General features: G+C 63.5%; 1 protein-coding gene across 1 annotated transcript; it reads left to right on the top strand.

Annotated features, from left to right (window-relative positions):
* Positions 1 to 644: 644 nt before the first annotated feature.
* On the top strand, positions 645 to 20,326 carry LOC138734477 (serine/arginine repetitive matrix protein 2-like). The gene is given in 16 exon segments (XM_069882123.1): positions 645 to 765; positions 4,463 to 4,746; positions 7,261 to 7,359; positions 7,455 to 7,619; positions 7,718 to 7,795; positions 9,015 to 9,068; positions 10,153 to 10,185; positions 10,269 to 10,319; positions 10,407 to 10,496; positions 10,585 to 10,693; positions 10,774 to 11,372; positions 11,495 to 12,993; positions 12,996 to 14,775; positions 16,641 to 18,446; positions 19,296 to 19,371; positions 19,893 to 20,326. Coding segments are annotated over 13 exon segments (6,573 nt in total). The 5' UTR covers positions 645 to 765; positions 4,463 to 4,483; the 3' UTR covers positions 18,394 to 18,446; positions 19,296 to 19,371; positions 19,893 to 20,326.
* Positions 20,327 to 20,490: the final 164 nt, after the last annotated feature.

Here is a 20,490-nt window from a genome sequence, read left to right as displayed (position 1 = left end):
GGGCTTGCTGTAGGGGATGGGGGTTGCTATAGGGGACAAGGGGCTCTGCCATAGGGGTCAAGGGGCCCTGCTATAGGGGACAGAGGGGGATGGGCTTTGCTATAGGGGTCAAGGGGCCCTGCTATAGGGGACAGAGGGGGATGGGCTTTGCTATAGGGGTCAAGGGGCCCTGCTATAGGGGACAGAGGGGGATGGGCTTTGCTATAGGGGTCAAGGGGCCCTGCTATAGGGGACAGAGGGGGATGGGCTTTGCTATAGGGGTCAAGGGGCCCTGCTATAGGGGACGGGGCTGTGTTTTAGGGGAAAACCTTTGGCGCCTCCTAGAGGTGGTGATGAGGGAATGAATTCCCCCCTCAGCCCCACAAGATGGCGGCCGCGCGCGGGGCACGCTGGGAGTTGTAGTTCCGCGCGCCATCCCGTCCCTTGTAAAGCACGACGCGCAGGACTACATTCCCCGTCGTCCCCCGCGCCGGCGGGCCCGTCGGCCTCGAGAAGATGGCGGCCGCGCGCGGGGCACGTCGGGAGTTGTAGTCCCGGCGCGCCGCGGCGCGCCTTGGCGCTTATTGGAGGCGGCGCGGCGCTGAACTACATTTCCCGTCGTGCCCCGCGCGGCCGGAAGAGGCGGTGAAGGGGGGGGTAGTCGGAGAGCGCGCGTGGCGTCGCCCATTTTCGCGTCTCGGCGTCCGGGTCGTCGGGAGGCGGCGAGAGCGGCGGAGGGAGAAGGAGCTCGGCCAGGAATCCCCGAGCGGGGCCCCAGCGGAGCCGGTGAGGCCCGGGGAGGGGCTGCGGGGCCGCCGCTTCTCCCCTCTCTGACCCGCGGGGGTCGAGGGGGGCGAGGGCCTCGTGGCGCGGGCGGGGGGGGGGAAGGCGTTTGTGAGGGGGAAAAGGGGCTTTTTGAGGTGAAAAATGAGGGTTTAAGGGGGGTTTGTGAGGGGAAAAGGGGGTTTGGGGGGTAAAAGGAGGGATTGGGGGGAAGTTTGGGTTTTTTTGGAATAAAATGTGGGGTTTGAGGGTGTTTTTGATGATAAAAATTAATTTAAGGGGAGAAAATTGGGTTTGGGGGGTGTATGATGGGAATTTTTTTTTTTTTGGGAAAAAACGATGTTTGAGGGAGTTTTGTAAGGGGAAAAGGGTTTTTATTTTAAAAAAAGTGGGGTTTTGGAAGGCTTTATGAGGGGAAAAGGGTGTTTTTTAAAAAAAGTGGGGTTTTGGAAGGTTTTATGAGGGGAAAAAGGTGTTTTTTTTAAAAAAAGTGGGGTTTTGGAAGGTTTTATGAGGGGAAAAGGATTTTTTGGGGGGAGAAAGTGAGGGTTTTATGAGGAGAAAAGGTTTTTGAGGGAAGAAAGGGGGTTTTGGTGGGTTTATTAGAGATAAAAGGGTTTTTTTGAGGAGAAAAGGGGGTTTAAGGGAAGGGTTTTTTGGGGGGGAAATGTGGAGGTTTTGGGGGTTTTGTAAGGGAAAAAGATTCTTTTTGGAAGGGAAATGTGGAGTTTTGGGGGTTTTATGGGGGAAAAGGGGTTTTGGGGAGCAGAAAAGGGTTTTTTTTGTTTATAAGGGAAAAGGAGTTTTTTTTGAGGTAAATGTGGAGGTTTTGGGTGGTTTTATAAAGGGGTTTTGGGTGGTTTTATAAAGGGAGAAAGGGGTTTTTTTTTGGAGGGGAAATGTGAGGGGTTTTGGGGGCTTTATGAGGGGAAAAGTGGTTTTTTGGGGGACAAAGTGAAGGTTTGGGTGGTTCTATAAGGGAAAATTGTTTTTTTTAAAGAGAAAAGTGGGGTTTGGGGAGATGTTAGGATGGGAAAAGTTTTATTTTGGAGGCGAAAATGGATCTTGGGGTTATGGCAGAAAAAGGGTTTATTTTTTTTGCGAAAAAATGAGGAGTTTGAGGGTGTTTCTGATGAGAAATAAAGGGGAGAAAGTTGAGTTTCAGGGGGTTTATGATGGGAAATTTTTTGAGGGGAAAAGGGGTTTTGGGGGCTCATTTTTAGGGGAAAAGGGTTTTTTGAGGGGTTTGTGATGGGAGAAAGTGGGGTTTGGGGGGAAGTAGCGAGAGGAAAAGAGATTGGGAGAGTTTTGATGGGGAAAAAGGGTTTTTTGGGGAGGTTTCTAAGAAAAGGGAACTTGGAAGAGTTTGTGAGAAGAAAAATCAGAATTTGAGGAAAAAGGGAGGTTTTGAAGAGTTTTTGAGGGAGAAACGTGTTTTTTTAAGAGTTGAGAGGAAATAAGCGTTTTTAGGGAGCTTGTGAGGGGAAAAATAGGGTTTGAGGGGAAAAAGGATTTGTGGGGATTGAGGGGAAAAGGGTTTGGGCAGGTGAAAAGAAAAAATTAAGTGTGGGTCAAGTTTTGAGGGGAAAAAGGGTGTTTTTGAGGGGTTTGTGAGGGAGAAGTGGGGTTTGGGGGTGTTGGTGAGGGAAAAAGTGGAGATTTGGGAGGGTTTTGATGGGAAAAGAGGGTTTTTGGAAGGTTTTTATGGGAAAAGGGGAGAAAAAGCGATTGGAGTGGTGTTTGGAAGGGAGAAACAGGTTTTTTGGGAATTTTTTGAGGGAATAAGCATTTTTAGAGAGGTTTTGACAAAATAGTGGAGGTTTGTGAGGAAAACAGTTTGGGGAGGAAGGTTTTGGGGGATTTGTGGAAAAGGGTGGGGTTTTAAGGAGAAAAAAGGTATTTTTTTGGAGATTTTAAGGAAAAAATGGGTTTTTCTAGGGGTTTGAAGGAGAAAATGGGATTTTGTGAGGGGAAAAAAAGGATTTGGGGCGATTAGGTGTTTTTTAGGGTGATTGTGAGGAGAAAAAAATGGGAATTTGCCCAAACCGTCTTTTTTTGCTCACAAAATTTTGAGAAGAAAAGGATTTTGGAGAGGGAAATTCCTAAAGGAAAAGGGATTGGGGGGTTTATGAGGAAAATAATGGGTATTTTGAGGGGAAAAGGAGGGGGTTTGGGTAGTTTTGAGGGGAAAAGGCTTTGGGGAAAGATTTGAGGAGAGGAAAGTGTTTTGAGGGAGTTTGTGAGGGGAAAAGTGGGATTTTGTGAGGGGAAAAAAAGTGGGTTTGGGGGAAATAAAGGTTTTTAGGGGGTTTGTGAGGAGGAAAAACTGAGTTTATGGAGACAAAAATGAGTTTTTGGAGAAAAAGACGGTTTTGAAGGAAGTTTTGAGGGGAGGAAGGAATATTTAGGGAGTTTGTGAGGGAAAAGTGTGGGATTGTGAGGGAGAAAGGTTTGTTTGGGGGGTTGTGAGGGAAGAGGTGGTTGTGGGGGATTTTGTGGGAGTTCGGGAGAGTTTTGAGGGGGGAAAGAGGTTTTAAGGGGGTTGTGAGGGAAAAATTGTGTGATCTCGGGGGGGAAAATGGGATTTGGGAGTTTAGAGGGGAAGAGGTTTTATGAGGGGGTAAAGTGGGAGTTGGGGAGGGAAAAAGGGAGAGATCTGGGGTATTTTTGAGGGAAAAAGAGTTTTTAAGGGATTTGTGAATGTAAAAGTGGATGTTTTGAGGAAAAAAGCGGGTTTTGGGGGTGAAATTTGGGGGTTAGAGGGGGAAACGGTGCGAAGAGAGAAGTTTTGAGGAGAAAAGAGGTAGGATTGGGAAAAGGGGGTGGGGGGTGGAGTTTGGGGGGAAGATCAGAGGGAAAAAGGGGGGAAGGAGAATGGGGGAAAGGGGGGTGCAGGAGGGAGAGGGGATTGAGGGGGGGAAGGGGGTGCCAGGAGGGGATTGAGGGGGGAAAGGGGGTGCCAGGAGGGGATTGAGGGGGAAAAGGGGGTGCCAGGAGGGGATTGTGGGGGGAAAGGGGGTGCCAGGAGGGGAATGAGGGGGGAAAGGGGGTGCCAGGAGGGGATTGTGGGGGGAAAGGGGGTGCCAGGAGGGGAATGAGGGGGGGGAAAGGGGGTGCCAGGAGGGGAATGAGGGGGGAAAGGGGAAGCCAGAAGGGGAAGGGGAGGGGAAAGAGGGTGGGAAGGGGGAGCCGGGAGGGGAAATGGGGGGGGAAGGGGGAGCCGAGAGGGGAAATGGGGGGGAAAGGGGGAGCCAGGAGGGGAAATGGGGGGGGAAGGGGGAGCCGAGAGGGGAAATGGGGGGGGAAGGGGGAGCCAGGAGGGGAAAGAGGGTGGGAAGGGGGAGCCGGGAGGGGAAATGGGGGGGGAACGGGGAGCCGAGAGGGGAAATGGGGGGGAAAGGGGGAGCCAGGAGGGGAAATGGGGGGGAAAGGGGGAGCCAGGAGGGGAAATGGGGGGGAAAGGGGGAGCCAGGAGGGGAAATGGGGCGGAAAAGGGAAGCCAGGAGGGGAAATGGGGGGGAAAGGGGGAGCCAGGAGGGGAAATGGGGCGGAAAAGGGAAGCCAGGAGCGGAAGGGGGGCTGGAAGGGGAAGCCAGGAGGGGAAGGGGGGTGCCAGGAGGGGAAAGGGGGTGCAGGAAGGGGTTGCGGGGAGGGGGGCGGGGGGGTCCCTGACAGCAGGCCCCCCCGCAGGCAGGCCGAGGGGTGAGGCGAGGCGGCCGCCATGTACAATGGGATAGGGCTGCCGACGCCGCGGGGCAGCGGCACCAACGGCTACGTCCAGCGCAACCTCTCGGCCCTGCGGCACAAGAAGGAGCAGCAGCAGCGGGGGGGCAGCGGCGGGGACGCCCCCCCCGGCGAGGAGGAGCTGCGCAGGCTGGAGGCCACTCTGGCCAAGAAACCCAACCCCGAGATCCTGGACCACCAGCGCAAGAGGAGGGTGGAGCTGAAATGCCTGGAGCTCTCCGAGCTGATGGAGGAACAAGGGTGAGCCCCCCCCGCAAAAAAAAAAAACAAACCCTTCAGCACCCCCAGGAACGGCCCCTCGCGCCCCCAAACCCGCCCGAAGCAGCACCTGGAGCTCTCCGAGCGGACGGAGGAACAAGCGCGAGCTTTTCCGACCCCAAAATCAACCCCGTTGCGCCCCAAAACCCGCCCCGAACATGAACCCAGAGCCCTCAGCTGATGGAGGAACCACATTGAGCGCCCCCAAAGAGCTTTTCCAGCCCCAAAATCACCCCAAAAACCGACCCCAAACACTTCCCAGAGCCCTGAGCTGAGGGAGGAGCCACATCAAGCGCCCCCAAAAGAGCTTTTCCAACCCCAAAACCACAGGTTTGCGCCCCAAAACCCGCCCTGAACATTAACCCAGAGCCCTGAGCTGTCGAAGGAACCACATTGAGCGCCCCCAAAGAGCCTTTCCACCCCCAAAATCACACGTTTGCACCCCAAAACCCACCCTGAACACTTCCCAGAGCCCTGAGCTGTCGGAGGAACCACATTGAGTGTCCTCAAAAGAGCTTTTCCAGCCCTAAAATCCCCCCTTTGCGCCCCAAAACCCACCCCGAACACTTCCCAGAGCCCTGAGCTGTCGGAGGAACCACATCGAGCGCCCCCAAAAGAGCTTTTCCAGCCCTAAAATCCCCCCTTTGCACCCCAAAACTGAGCCCCCTAGTGCCTGGAACACCCTGAGCTGGCGGAGGAGCAGGGGGGACCCCCAAAATGGTTTTTTTTTGTGCCCCAATCCCCCTCTTTTGCTCCCCCCCCCCCCCCCGCCTCGAGAAACCTCCCTCTGCTGCCTGGAGCTCCGAGGTGCTGGAGGAACAGGGGGGAGCCCCCCCTGAACCCCCAATCCCCCCTGCAGACCCCAACCCCCCCAGCCCCCCCTGCTGCCTGGAGCTCTCCCAGCCGATGGAGGAACAAGGGTGAGGCCCCCCAAAACAACACTCCCGCACCCCAAAAAGTTGCCTTGCGGCCCCGACCCCCCCTTTTCCCCTTGGATCCCCCCAAGCTGCCGCCCCCTGCACCCCTAAAAAACACGCTGGATCCCCAAAACTCCTCGCTGGGCTCCCAGAACTCCCCCTGGGTCCCTTGAACGCCTCTCTGCACCCCCAAAAACGCCCTGGGCCCCCCCAAATCCCCTGCTGGGGCCCCCCAAAACCTGCTGTGCGCCCAGAACCCACCCCTGGGCCCCCCAAACGCCCCCCTGCGCCCCCAAATTCCCTCCTGGGGCCCCCAGTCTCTCACATGGGTGCCCCAAACGCCTGCCTGGACCCCCGCGGGTGCCCCAAACTGCTTGCTGCCCCCTAAACTACCCCCAGATGGACCCCCCAAACCCCCTGCTGAGCCCCGGGAACCCTCCGTGGGACCCCAAATTGCCCCCCCGGGGTGCCCCAAACACCCTCCTGCGCCCCCAAAACTCCTCCCAGCGCCCCCGGGCCCCCTCAACTCTCATCTCTGGACTCCCCCGGCCCCCCAAACACCCCGCTGCACCCCGAAAACTCTTCCCAGTGCCTGTGCTGTGCCCCCTGGGACCCCCAAGTTCCCCCCTGGATCGCCAGAGTCCTCATCCTGCACCCCAAAATCCCTCCTGGATCCCCAAACCCTCTGTGTCTGCACCCCCAAATTCCCTCTGGCTCCCCGAGAACCCCCCCTGGATCCCCAAATTCCCCTCTCCTGCTCCCCCTGGATCCCCTCCCTCCACGTCCATCCCTAAATTCTCTTCTCCTGCCCCCCCAAATCCCTCCTGGATCCCAGCCTCCCCCCGTTTCCACCCCAAATCCCCCCTGGACCCCCAAATTCCCCTCTCCTGCACCCCAAATTCCCCCTGGATCCCCAAATTCATCTCTCATTCCTCCCCAAATGCCCCCTGGATCCAATCTCTTCCAATTTCCACCCCGAAATCTCCCCCTGGATCCCCAAATTCCCCTCTCCTGCACCCACAAAATCCCTCTTGGATCCCAGCGTCCTCCTATTTCAACTCCCAATCCCCCTCGGATCCCCAAATTCCCCTCTCCTGCACCCCAAAATCCCCGTGGATCCCCAAACCCTCCGTGTCTGCACCTCAACTCCCCCTGGATCCCCGAATTCCCCTCTCCTGCCCCCCCAAATCCCCCCTGGACCCCCAAATTCTCCTCTCCTTCCCCCCATTTCCACACCAAATCCCCCCTGCATCCCAACTCCCCTCTATTTCCACCCCCAAATCCCCCCTGGACCCCCAAATTCCCCTCTCCTGCCCCCCATTTCCCCCCTGGACCCCCAGATCCCCCTCTCCTGCACCCCAAATCCCCCCTGGCTACCCCAATTTCCCTCTCCTGTCCCCCCAAATCCCCCACGGATCCCAGATCCCCCCGTTTCCACTCCCAAATCTCGCCTGGATCCCCGAGTTCGTGTTTCCTGCCCCCCCCGATCCCCTCCGGACCCCCAAATTCCCCTCTCCTGCCCCCCTGGACCCCCCAATTCCCCTCCCGGACCCCCCTGAACCCCGATTTCCGCCTCCAGCTACGCCGAGGGGGAGATCCAGGAGAAGGTGGCCACCTTCCGCATGATGTTACTGGAACAGGACGTGGCGCTGGGCGACCCTCCCGACCAGAAACCCACGTGAGCCCCCCGAAACCCCCTTTTCTCACCTCCCCAATCCCGCTAACGAACCCCCCACCCCCCCAGCTAACGAACCCCGCCTCGTTAACCCCCAGGGTGACCGAGACCCACCAAGTGGCGGAGGCTAACGAGAAGAAAAACGAGCGCTTGCGAGCCGCCTTCGGCATCAGCGAATCCTACGTGGACGGAAGCTCCTTCGACCCCGCTCGTCGCGCCAAGGAGGCCCCAGCGGCGCCCCCGGAGCCCCCCAACCCCGTCAGGTAACACCCCCCCCCGCTCCGAGGGGCTTTTTTGGGGGGGCTGGGGGACCCCGAAACCCTTTTCTTCGTTAACGAAGCCTCCTCGTTGGCTTCCCCAGCGCCGCGCGGGAGTCGTCCAGCTCCCGCTCGCCCTCGCCCAAGCAGAAGAAGAAGAAGAAGAAGAAGGACAGGGGGAGGTAGGGGGCTCGCGGGGTGATTTTTGGGGTTCAGGGGCCTCAGGGAGTGATTTTGGGGTTCAGGGAGGGTCTCTGGGTGGTTTGTGGGGTTCTTGGTGCATCAAGGAGGGTTTTAGGGCCGGTTTTGGGGGTTCACGGAGGTGATTTTGAGGGTTTGGGCTTCAGGGGGGTGGTCTTGGGGTACACAAAGGATTTTGGGGGTTCAGGGAGGTTGTTTTGGGGTTCAGGGAGGTGGGTTTGAGGTTCAGGGTGGGTTGAAGGAGGGTCTCTGGGTGGTTTGTGGGGTTCTTGGTGCATCGAGGAGGGTTTTAGGGCTGGTTTTGGGGGTTCACGAAGGTGATTTTGCGGGTTTGGGGTTCAGGGGGGTGGTCGGGGTACACAAAGGATGTTTGGGGGTTCAGGGAAGTGGTTTTGGGGTTTAGGGGGGTGGTTTTGGGGTTCAGGGGGGGTTGAAGGAGGGTCTCTGGGTGGTTTGTGGGGTTCTTGGTGCATCGAGGAGGGTTTTAGGGCCAGTTTTGGGGGTTCACGGAGGTGATTTTGCGGGTTTGGGGTTCAGGGGGGTGGTCTTGGGGTACACAGAGGATTTTGGGGGTTCAGGGAGGTTGTTTTGGGGTTCAGGGAGGGTCTCTGGGTGGTTTGTGGGGTTCTTGGTGCATCGAGGAGGGTTTTAGTGCCGATTTTGAGGGTTTGGGGTTCAGGGGGGGTGGTCTTGGGGTACACAAAGGATTTTGGGGGTTCAGGGGGGTGGTTTTGGGGTTCAGGGGGGTGGTTTTGGGGTTCAGGGTGGGTTGAAGGAGGGTCTCTGGGTGGTTTGTGGGGTTCTTGGTGCATCAAGGAGGGTTTTAGGGCCGGTTTTGGGGGTTCACGGAGGTGATTTTGAGGGTTTGGGCTTCAGGGGGGTGGTCTTGGGGTACACAAAGGATTTTTGGGGGTTCAGGGAGGTGGTTTGGGGGTTCAGGGGGGTTGGTCTTGGGGTTCACGAAGGATTTTTGGGGTCCAGGGAGGTGGTTTTAAGGGATTTGGGTTCAGGATGGATCGAGGGGTGTTCAGGGGGTGCTTTGGGGGTCCGTGGGGGTGGGTTTGGGGTATAAAAGGGGTTTAAGGGGACGTTTTTGGGGTTCAGGGGTGCATTGGGGGGGGAGTGGGGGAGGTTTTGGGGTTCGGGGGGGGTCGATATTGGGGTGCAGAGGCCTGATCCCCACCCCCCCCTGTTTTCAAGGTCTGCGAGTCGCTCCGGGGAGAGGAAGAAAAGCTCCAAGAAAAAGAAGCACAGGTGGGGGCGGGGCTGAATGAACGGGCGTGGGAAAAGGGGGCGGGGCCAACTGAATGGGCGTGGGAAAAGGGGGCGGGGCCAAAGGGGATGAATGGGCGTGGGAAAAGGGGGCGGGGCCAACTGAATGGGCGTGGGAAAAGGGGGCGGGGCCAAGGGTTAATGGGGTGGTTCTAGGAGGGGTTAATGGTTAATGGGGTGGTTCTAGGAGGGGTTAATGGTTAATGGGGTGGTTCTAGGGGGGGTTAATGGTTAATGGGGTGGTTCTAGGGGGGGTTAATGGTTAGTGGGATGGTTGTAGAGGGGGTTAAGGGTTAAAGGAATGGTTCTAGAAGGGGTTAGGGGTTAATGGGGTGGTTCTAGGGGGGGTTAATGGTTAGTGGGATGGTTCTAGGGGGGGTTAAGGGTTAAAGGGATCATACTGGGAGGGGGCTGGGATGAAGGAATCGTGCTGGGAAGGGCCTAAGGATAGAGGAATCGTACTGGGAAGGGGCTAAGGATAGAGGAATCGTACTGGGAAGGAGCTAAGGATAGAGGAATCGTACTGGGAAGGGGCCTGGGGTGAAGGAATTGTGCTGGAAGGGGGCCCGGGATGAAGGAATCGTATTGGGAAGGGGCCCGGGATGAAGGAATCGTGCTGGGAAGGGGCCCGGGATGAAGGAACCATACGGGGAAGAGGTCTGGAATGAAGGAATCGTACTGGGAAGGGGCTTGTGATGAAGGAATCGTACTGGGAAGGGGCCTGGGATGAAGGAATCGTACTGGGAAGGGGCCTGGGATGAAGGAATCGTACTGGGAAGGGGCTTGTGATGAAGGAATCGTACTGGGAAGGGGCCTGGGATGAAGGAAGCGTACTGGGAAGGGGCCTGGGATGAAGGAAGCGTACTGGGAAGAGGCTAAGCATAGAGGAACCGTACTGGGAAGGGCCTAAGGATAGAGAAACTGTACTGGGAAGGGGCCCGGGATGAAGGAATTGTACTGGGAAAGGGTCTAAGGATAGAGGAACCATACTGGGAAGGGGCTAAGGATAGAGCAGCCATACTGGGAAGGCCCAGCCCTTCCTCCAATTTCTTTTCCTTCCCCTCAGGACTGATTCTGAGGGCAAGAAGCGGAAGCACCGGTAATTGGGGACGGGAGGTTTAGCGTCTCGAGGGGGTTTGGCGGCCTCGGGGGCCTCGCTAACCCCTCCTCTCCCTCCCCCAGGTCCCCCAGCCCCAAGGCCAAGCACAAGGCCAAGGAGAAGAAGCGCAAGAGGTGAGGCCCCGCGCCCCCCGTCCCTCCCCCCGCACCCCCCTTCCCCCGCGCCGTCGGGTCCCCCCTCAGCCTCCCTCCAACCCCCAGATCCCCCAGCGAGTCGCAGAAGAGCCGCCGCGAGGAGCGCTCGACCTCGCCCGCCGCCTCCTCGTCCTCGTCCGCCTCCTCCCGCAGCCGGTGAGTGACGCCCCTTTCCCTTCAAACCCCTCCTGCTCCCCGAACCCCCAAAAACCAACCCCCCCCCCCCCCCCCAAACCCCCCGCAGGTCCCGCAGCGCCACCGCCCCGAAGCCCCCGAGCCCCTCGGCCGCCCGCGACAAGGACCCAGCAGCCCCGGCAGCGGCACCGCCGGGCCTCGCCGCCCCCACACCGGAGGTGAGCGCCGGGGCGGGGCAGGGCCTGGGGGGGCCCGTGCGTCCGGCTGCCGCTCACCCCCATCTTTGTGTCCCCCTCAGGGAGCGCCGGAGCCGGAGCCGCAGCAGCCCCCGGCGGCCCCGCCGCCCGCCGAGCCGCTCCCGGCGCAGCCGCCCGTGACCGCGGCCCCCGCCGCGCCGCCCGCCGCCGCCGCGGAGCCGCCCGCCGAGCCGCCGCGCGCCCCCTCGCCGCTCCCCGAGCCGCCGCCACCGCGCCGCGCCACCTCCAGCCCCTCGCCGGAGCCGCCGCGGCGCCACAAGACCCCCCCGGCCTCCTCGTCCTCCTCGGCGCGGCGCGAGCGCTCGCCGACGCCCCCGAAACGCTCCCGCACGCGGCGCGATCGCTCCCGCTCGCGCTCCCCTCCCGGCACCGGCGGCGGCGGCCGCCGCGGCGGCACGGCCCGCTCGCGCTCCCGCACGCCGCGGCGCCGCAGCCGCTCGCGCCGCCGCTCCCGCAGCCGCCACCCGCCGCAACCGCAGCCGCTCGCGCCGCCGCTCCCGCTCCCGCACGCCGCTCTGGCGCCCCAACTCCACCAGCCCCATCCGGCTGCCGCCGCGCTCCCGCTCCCGCTCGCCGCGCCGCAACAAATCCCGCTCGCCGCGCCGCTCCCGCTCGCCGCGCCGCGCCTGGGGCCGCTGGGGCCGCTCGCGCTCCCGCTCCCCGCTCCGCCGCCGCTCCCGCTCGCGCTCCCCCTCTGCGGCGCCGCTCCCGCTCCCCGCGCCGCCGCTCCCGCTCGCCGCGCCGCCGCTCCCGCTCCCGCAGCCCTCGCCGCGGCCGCTCGGCCTCCTCGCCGCTGTCCTCGCCCGAGCGGCAGCGCCGCCGCCGCCACCGCCGCGGCCTGGCCCGCCGCAGCCGCTCCGACTCGTCGCCCCGGCGCCGCCGCAGCCGCTCGCTCTCCTCGCCGCGGCCTAAAAAACGCGCCCGCTCCTCCCGCTCGCCCTCGCGCAGCCGCCGCCGCCGCAGCTCCACGGCGTCGCCGCCGCCGCCACGAAAAACCAAGAGCCCCTCGGCCTCGCCGCCGCCGCCGCCCCCCAAAACCACCGCGCCCCCCACGCCGCCTCCCGCGGCGCCGCCCGCGAGGCCTAAGTGGGTGCCCATCGCCGAGCTGCACCCGGCGGCGCCGCAACCACCACCAGGCCTCGCCAAACCCGGCGCCGACGCCAAGCCGGCTGCGCCAAAATGGGTGCCGATCGGCGGCGCTCAGCCCGTTCCGCCCGGAACCGAAGCCGCCGCCGCGCCCGTGACGCCGGAACCCACCAAACCCAGCGCCGACGGCACCGAGAGCGCCAAGACCACAACGAACGAGGCGAAAGCGGCGGCTCCGGCGCAGCCCGGTGTCACCAAACCTGCGCCGCCGCCCGAAGCGAAGCTGCCGGCGTCGAGCGCCAAAGCGGCCGCGGCGACGGAAGCGAAAGCGGGGAGTTCGGCGCAGCCCGGCCTCGCCAAACCGGCTCCTGGCACCGAGACGAAGCCCGCGCCCGCGGCACAACCCGGCGTCGCGCAAACGGAGGTGAAACCGGCTCCCACGGCGCCGCCGAGCGCGGCCAAACCGCTTCCGGCGTCGCCTCCGCAAGCAGCCGGCCCCGAGGCGAAACCCGCGGCGCAGCCGGGCCTGAAAGCGGCGCCGGCGGCACCGCCGAGCCCGGCGAAACCCCCGGCGACGCCGCGAGCCGCGCCGGTGACTGAGGTGAAACCGGCTCCGCCGCCAACTCCCACCGTGACGGTGACTGCGGAGGCGAAAACGGCGACCCCGGCCTCGCCGAACGCGCCAAAACCCGCGGCGTTGGCGTCTCCCAACGTCACCAAACCGGCCGCGGGTGCCGAAGCGAAGCCGGCGGCGCCCAAACCGCCTGCGGCCGCGCCAACTGCAGCGAAATCGCCGTCGCCCTCTTCCGCAGGCCTCGCCTCCGGCCAAGCCGGCGCCTCCTCGCGCCGCCGCCGGCAAGCTGGCCACGCCGCCTCCGCCTCCTCCGGGCCTCCCGAGAGTCCTGAGCGCCGGCTTGCGCTCGGCGGCGCCGGGGAAGCTGCTGCCGGCCTCGCGCCTCAGCCTCCCGTCCTCGCCCGTCGCCGGCTCGGCCCTGCCGCCCGCCAGCCACGCCAAAGCCCTCCCCCGCCTCCTCCCGGCCGCCAAACCGCGGCCTTCCGGAGCCCGCGCCGCCGCGCCTCAGCCGAGCCACCGACGGCGCCGGCCCGCGCCGCGAGGACGAGGCTGGGCACCCCGTTTCCCCTCCGGTTCTGGAGAAGATGGCGCCGGAGACACCTAAATTGGCCTCGGTTGGCGTCACCGCGGCTACCGTGGGCGCCACTGCAACCGGCGCCACCAAAACCATCGTAGATGTCACCAAAACCAACATGGACGCCACCAAAACCATCATGGACACCACCAAAACCATCGTAGACGGCACCAAAACCAACATGGACGCCACCAAAACCATCGTAGATGGCACCAAAACCAACATGGACGCCACCAAAGTCACCGTAGACGCCACCAAAGCCACCGTAGACGCCACCAAGGCCCCCATCGATGCCACCAAGGCCGCCGTGGCCTCCAAGCCTCTTGCTCCCAGCACCACCGTCAAGGTTGAGGCCCCCACCAGTGCTCCCAGTGCTCCCAGTAGCACCAGAGCCGCCGTGGAGGCCGCGGCTCCCACTGCTCCCAGTGCTCCCAGTGCTCCCAGTAGCAGCGTGATGCCTGCAGCCACCAGTGCTCCCAGTTCAATGGTTTCTGCAGCCACCAGTGCTCCCAGTACGATGGTTTCTGTAGCCACCAGTGCTCCCAGTATGATCACACCTGGACCCACCAGTTCTCCCAGTACGATGGCTCCTGGACCCACCAGTGCTCCCAGTTCGATGGCTTCTGCAGCCACCAGTGCTCCCAGTTCGATGGCTTCTGCAGCCACCAGTGCTCCCAGTTCGATGGTTTCTGCAGCCACCAGTGCTCCCAGTTCGATGGCTTCTGCAGCCACCAGTGCTCCCAGTTCGATGGCTTCTGCAGCCACCAGTGCTCCCAGTACAAAGGCTTCTGGAGCCACCAGTGCTCCCAGTATGATCACACATGGAGCCACCAGTGCTCCCAGTACGATGGTTTCTGGAGCCACCAGTGCTCCCAGTATGATGGTTTCTGCAGCCACCAGTTCTCCCAGTTTGATGCCTCCTGGCCCCACCAGTTGTCCCAGTTCGATGGCTCCGGGACCCACCAGTTCTCCCAGTATGATGGCTTCTGGACCCACCAGTTGTCCCAGTTCGATGGCTCCTGGACCCACCAGCTCTCCCAGTACGATGCCTCCTGGCCCCACCAGCTCTCCCAGTTCGATGGCTCCTGGTCCCACCAGTTGTCCCAGGTCGATGGCTCCTGGCCCCACCAGCTCTCCCAGTATCCCCGTGACGCCTGCAGCCCCCAGTGCTCCCAGTTCTCCCAGTATCAGCGTGACCCCCAGTGCTCCCAGGATCCAAGCGAAACCCGCAGCCCCCACTTCTCCCAGTGTCGCCGTCACCCCCAGCGCTCCCAGTACCAGCAGCGTCACCGTCACCCCCGCTCCTCCCAGTGCTCCCAGTCTCTCTGCGGCCCCAGTGACCACCAGTGCTCCCAGTAACGCCAGAGACGGCAGCGTTTCCGTGGAAACCAGCGCTCCCAGTATCACCCGTAGCGCTGCGATTCCAGTGAATGCCAGTGCTCCCAGTATCACCAGTACAACCGGCGCCGTTGCCATGGAAACCAGCGCTCCCAGTCCCACCAGTGCTCCCAGTATCACCAGTACGACCAGTGATGTCGCCGTTCCCATGGAAACCAGCGCTCCCAGTACCACCAGTCCGACCAGTGCCGGCACCGTTGCCGTGGAAACCAGCGCTCCCAGTGCTCCCAGTGCTGCCGTCCCCGCCCCGGAGAAGCAGAGCTCGTCCTCTTCCTCGTCTTCCTCGTCCTCGTCCTCTTCCTCCTCGTCCTCTTCCTCGTCCTCTTCCTCCTCGGACTCCGACTCCGGCTCCAGCTCCTCCGAGTCGGCCCCCCCCTCGCCGGCCGCCCCCAGCGAGGCCGCAGCCGCACAGTGAGTGACCCCCAGGGGTCCCGTGGCCCCTTCCCGTGTCCCCAGGGGTCCCGTGGCCCCTTCCCGTGTCCCCAAGGGTCCCGTGTTCCCCTTTCCCATGTCCCCAAGGGTCCCGTGTCCCCATTCCCATGTCCCCAAGGGTCCCGTGTCCCCTTCCTGTGTCCCCAAGGGTCCCGTGTCCCCTTCCTGTGTCCCTAAGGGTCCCGTGTTCCCCTTTCCCATGTCCCCAAGGGTCCCGTGTCCCCTTTCCCGTGTCCTCTTTCCCGTGTCCCCATTCCCATGTCCCCAAGGGTCCCGTGTCCCCCTTCCCGTGTCCCCAAGGGCCCCATGTCCCCGTTCCCATGTCCCCAAGGGTCCCGTGTCCCCCTTCCCATGTCCCCAAGGGTCCCGTGTCCCATTTCACGTGTCCACAGGAGTTCTGTGTCCCCCTTCCCGTGTCCCCAAGGGTCCCGTGGCCCCATTCCCATGGGCCCAGAGGTCCCTGTGTCCCCCTTCCCGTGTCCCCAGGGGTTTTGTGTCCCCCTTCCCGTGTCCCCAAGGGTCCCATGTCCCCTTTCCCGTGTCCCCAGGAGTCCCGTATCCCCCTTCCCGTGTGCCCAAGGGTCCCCATGTTCAATTTCCGGTGTCCCCAAGGGTTCTGCGTCCCCATTCCGGTGTCCCCAAGGGTCCCTGTGTCCCACTTCCTGTGTCCCCAAGGGTTCCAGGTCCCCATTCCCGTGTCCCCCTTCCCATGTCCCCAGAGCTTCCGTGTCCCCAAGAGTTCTGTGTCTCCTTTCCCGTGTTCCCAGAGCTTCCATGTCCCCCTTCCCGTGTCCCCGAGGGTCCCGTGTCCCCTTTCCTGTGTCCCCAGGGGTTTCGTGTCCCCCTTCCCATGTCCCCAAGGCTTCTGTGTCCTTATTCCCGTGTCCCCGAGGGTCCCGCATCCCCCTTCCCGTGTCCCCAAGGGTCCCACGTCCCCCTTCCTGTGTCCCCAAGGGTCCCGTGTCTCCTTTCCAGCGTCCCCAGAGCTTCTGTGTCCCCCTTCCCGTGTCCCTAAGGGTCTTGTGTACCCATTCCTATGTCCCCAAGGGTTCCGTGTCCCCCTTCCTGTGTCCCTATTCCTTTATCCCGTGGGATTCCGTGTCCCAAGAGCTTCCTTGTCCCGCTTCCCATGTCCCCAGGGTTCCCATGTCCTTGTTCCCATGTCCTTAAGGCTTCTGTGTCCCCAGGGGTCCCGTGTCCCCCTTCCCGTGTCTCCAAGGGTCCCGTGTCCCCCTTCCCGTGTCTCCAAGGGTCCCTTGTCCCCCTTCCCGTGTCCCCAAGGGTCCCATGTCCCCATTCCAGTGTCCCCAAGGGTTCTGCGTCCCCATTTCCGTGTCCCTAAGGGTCCCACATTCCCTTTCCTGTGTCCCCAGGGGTCCCGTGTCCCCATTCCCATGTCCCCAAGGGTCCTGTGTCCCCATTCTCATGTCCCCAAGGCTTCTGTGTCCCTATTCCCGTGTCCTCAGGGGTTCCATGTCTCGCTTCCCGTGTCCCCAAGGGTCCCGTGTCCCCATTCCCGTGTCCCCAAGGGTCCCGTGTCCCCATTCCCGTGTCCCTAAGGGTCCCGTGTCCCCATTCCCGTGTCCCCAAGGGTCCCGTGTCCCCATTCCCGTGTCCCCAAGGGTCCCATGTCCCCATTCCCGTGTCCCTTGGGCTCCTGTATCCCTGTTCCTTTATCCCGTGGGATCCCATGTCCGCATTCCTGTGTCCCCTCACATTCCACGTCCCCTCACTATCCATGTTCCCCTTCCCGTGTCCCCTTCCCGTGTCTGTTTCCCGTTCCGTGTCCCCGTCCCTTACTCCGGAGGGGTTCCCCGTCCTCATCCCGTCTCTCCTTCCCACAGATCCATCCCTGCGGCCGAGCCTCCCTCGGCGCCCCCTTCGGCCGCGCCCCCTGGCGCAGCGGCAGCTCCCGCAGCGGCTCCGCTGCCTCCGTCGGCCTCGGCCCCTTCGGATGCCGCCGCTCCGGCTCTTCCCACGGCCGAGACGCGCCAGGGCCGCTCCCGCCGCAAGCGCCGCCGCTCCAGCTCCTCCTCCTCCTCCTCCTCTTCCTCTTCCAGCTCCTCTTCCTCCTCCTCTTCCTCTTCCAGCTCCTCTTCTTCTTCCTCTTCCTCTTCGTCTTCTTCCTCCTCTTCCTCCTCCTCCTCGTCCTCCTCCTCTTCATCTGCTGCCTCCACCAAGGCCCCTCAGGCCACGCCCACTCCTCAAGCCACGCCCACCCCTCCTCAAGCCACGCCCACTCCCATTCATCAACCAGCCGCGCCCTCACAGGCCACGCCCACCACCACGCAAGCCACGCCCACTCCCACACAAGCCACGCCCACCACCGCGCAAGCCACGCCCACCTCCATTCAACAACCCGCGGCGGCCGCTCAGGCCACGCCCACTTCCTCTCAAGCCACGCCCACCACCACGCAAGCCACGCCCACCTCCCTGCTGTCCCTGACCCCCAAGGCGGCCCCGGGGGGCCCCTCTGCCCCCCTTCCCCGCGTGGCCGGCTCCCTGCTGGCCCTGCCGTCCCCCCGCGGCCTGCGGCCCTCGGCGCGCGCCCCCGGCTCCCTGCTGGCCCTCACGCCGCCCCGCGGCGCCGCCGCCGGCTCCCCCCGCGGCCCCTTCCCCCTGCTCGGCCCCCGCGGCAGCGGCGGCGGCGGCGTCTCCTCCTCCTCCTTCTCCCGCGCCGCTTCTCCGTTCTTAGCCACCCCGGCCCGCGCCGCCGCCTACCCCCGCTCCCCCAACTCCCCTTTTTTCCACCGTGGCGGCGGCGGCTCGGGTGGCTGCTCCGGCTTCGCCGCCGGCCGCTTGGGCTCGTGCCTGCACCGCTTCCAAAGCAACATGGGGCTGGGGGGCTGCGGCGGCCGCCTGGGCTCCTGCCTGCACCGATTTCACGGCAACGGCGGCGGCTTGGCCTGCGCCGCCGGCCGCCTCGCCCCCTGCCTCCATCGCTTGGGAAGCGGCGGCTGCTGCTACCACCACCGCGCCGCCTCGCCCGCCCCGCAGCGCTCCCCGTCGCCCTTCGCCATCACCCCCGCCATGGCCTCCCGCATGGCCTACTCCTCGTCCTCCTCCTCCTCGTATTCCTCGTCCTCCCAGTACTCCCAGTACGCCTCCCAGTACGCCCACTACGGCGTCAACGCCTCGCAGTACAACTCGCAGTACGCGGCGGCCGCCGCCGCCCAGTACCAATACGCCTACGGCGCCCAGTACGGCGCCCAGTACGGCGCCCAGTACGCCGAGGGCTCCCAGTACGGCGGCGCTGGCGGGGGTGACGCCGCCTCCCAGTATTCCTCCACGGCCGCCCAGTACGCCGCCAGCGCCGCCCAGTACGCCGCCTCCGGGGCCGGCCTCGCCGCCAACGCCGCCGTGGCCGCCGCCGCCGCCGCCGCCACGGGGAGCGACGCCTCCCAGTACGCCGCTCAGACCGGGGCCCAGTACGGCGCGGCGGCCACCGCGGCCTGGGGGGAGGTGGCCCAGGAGGCCGCCTGGAGCTCGGGGACGGTGGCCGCAGGAGGAGGAGGAGGAGGAGGAGGTGGGGGGGGGGGCGCCGGGGGGGGCACCGGGGGGGTGACGTGGGGGTCCTGGGTGTCCCCCGCGCAGTAGCCCCCCGGGGGGGGGCCTCGGGGCGAAGGCGGAGAGCGAGCCCCCCACACGAGGTGAGGAGCCGAGGGGGACGAGGGGGGCTGAGATCGGGGGGGGAAGGGGGGGTTTGGTCTTCTTGGGGGGCTAAATGGGGTGTTTTAGCCACTTGGGGGGCTGAGAGGTGGGGGTTAAGGGGGGGTTTGGTCTTCTTGGGGGGCTAAATGGGGTGTTTGATCCACTTGGGGGGCTGAGATGGGGGGTTAAGGGGGGATTTTAGCTTCTTGGGGGGCTCCATAGGGTGTTTAAGCTACTTGGGGGGCTGAGATGGGGGTTTAAGGGGGGGTTTGGTCGTCTTGGGGGGCTGAGATGTGGGGCTGGGGGGCTCCATGGGGTCTTTTATCTGCTTGGGGGGCTGAGATGTGGGGCTGATGAGGCTTTTTATCCACTTGGGGGGCTGAGATGGGGGGTTAAGGGGGGGTTTGGTGCTCTTGGGGGGCTCAGTGGGGTGTTTTATCCACTTGGGGGGCTGAGATGTGGGGCTGATGAGGCTTTTTACCCACTTAGGGGGTGAGATGTGGGGCTGGGGGGTGTTTAATCCACTTGGGGGCCTGAGATGTGGGGCTGGGGGGCTCCATGGGGTCTTTTATCTGCTTGGGGGGCAGAGATGTGGGGCTGGGGGGGTGTTTTATCCTCTTGGGGGGCTGAGATGTGGGGCTGATGAGGCTTTTTACCCACTTGGGGGGCAGGATGTGGGGCTGGGGGGGTGTTTTACCCACTTGGGGGGCTGAGAAGTGGGGCTGAGCGGGTTTTTTATCCACTTAGGGGGCAAGATATGGGGCTGGGGGTGGGGGTGTTTAACCTACTTGGGGGGCGACGCTGCCCCGGGGGTGACTTGGGGGTCCTGGGTGTCCCCCGCCCCATAGCGCCCGCTGCGCCCCACACGTGTGGGGCAGCCCGAGGCCCAGCCAGAGCTCTCCCTCCCCTAAGGCTGAGGAGGAGGTGAGGAGCCGGGGGGCTGGGGGGGCACTTGGGGGGCTGAGCTGTGGGGCAGGGAGGGGGGTTGTGGGGCAGGGAAGGAGGTTATGGGGCAGGTTGTGGGGCTGGGGGGGTAGTTATGGGGCTGGGAAGGAGGTTATGGGGTAGGGAGAGTGGTTATGGGGCTGGTTGTGGGGCTGGGGGGGCAGCTATGGGGCAGGGAAGGAGCTTATGGGGCAGGGAGGGGGGTTACGGGGCTGGTTGTGGGGCTGGGGGCCAGTTATGGGGCAGGGAACAAGGTTATGGGGCGGGTTATGGGGCTGGGAGGGAGGTTATGGGGCTGGTTGTGGGTCTGCGGGAATCTATGGGGCAGGGAACAAGGTTATGGGGCTGGGAGAGGGGTTAGGGGGCAGGGAGAGTGGTTATGGGGCTGGTTGTGGGGCAGCTATGGGGCAGGGAAGGAGGTTGTGGGGCCCGTGGGTCTCCGAGCAGAGCCGTGGGGCTGGCTATGGGGCAGTGGTGGGGCTGACCCCTGTCCCCCACAGCGCCGTGGGGCAGCCGCGCCGAGGACCCAGACACCGCGCCAGGGCCCCCTTGCTGGCCGGTAGGTGTGGGGCAGAGACCCCCCCCTCGCTATGGGGCAGAGACCCCCTCTGTGGGGCAGAGATCCCCTCTGTGGGGCAGGGAACCTCGCTATGGGGCAGAGACCCCCCCCCCATGGGGCTCCAAGATGGCCGCCTGGGGCCAAGATGGCCGCTGTGGGGCAGCCCCACACATTCTGTGGGGCAGAGACCCCCTCTGTGGGGCAGCCCCACAGCCGCTATGGGGCAGAGACCCTCACCCACCCCCTTAGCCCCGCCCCCTTCCCCAATAGCCCCGCCCCCTCCCCTGTGGCCACGCCCCTTTCCCTTTAGCCCCGCCCCCTCCCCTCGCGCCGTTTTTCCCGCGTTTGTTTTAAAGATAAAAAGGTTTAAAAAAAAAAAAAGACGTTTGCGTGGTTGGGGGGGCGGGGCCTGACCTTATATGGGAATAAGGGGCGGGGCCTGCGCGGCCGTGACCATATATGGAAAAGGGGGCGGGGTGGCGAGGGAAGGGAGGGGGTGTTGACCATATATGGGAAAAGTGGGCGTGGCCGGAGGGGCC

This window comes from Phaenicophaeus curvirostris, unplaced genomic scaffold (genome assembly GCF_032191515.1).
Source record: "Phaenicophaeus curvirostris isolate KB17595 unplaced genomic scaffold, BPBGC_Pcur_1.0 scaffold_84, whole genome shotgun sequence".
NCBI lineage: Eukaryota > Metazoa > Chordata > Aves > Cuculiformes > Cuculidae > Phaenicophaeus > Phaenicophaeus curvirostris.
Note: the sequence above shows the minus strand (reverse complement) of the source record. Positions and strands in the feature narration are given on the sequence as shown.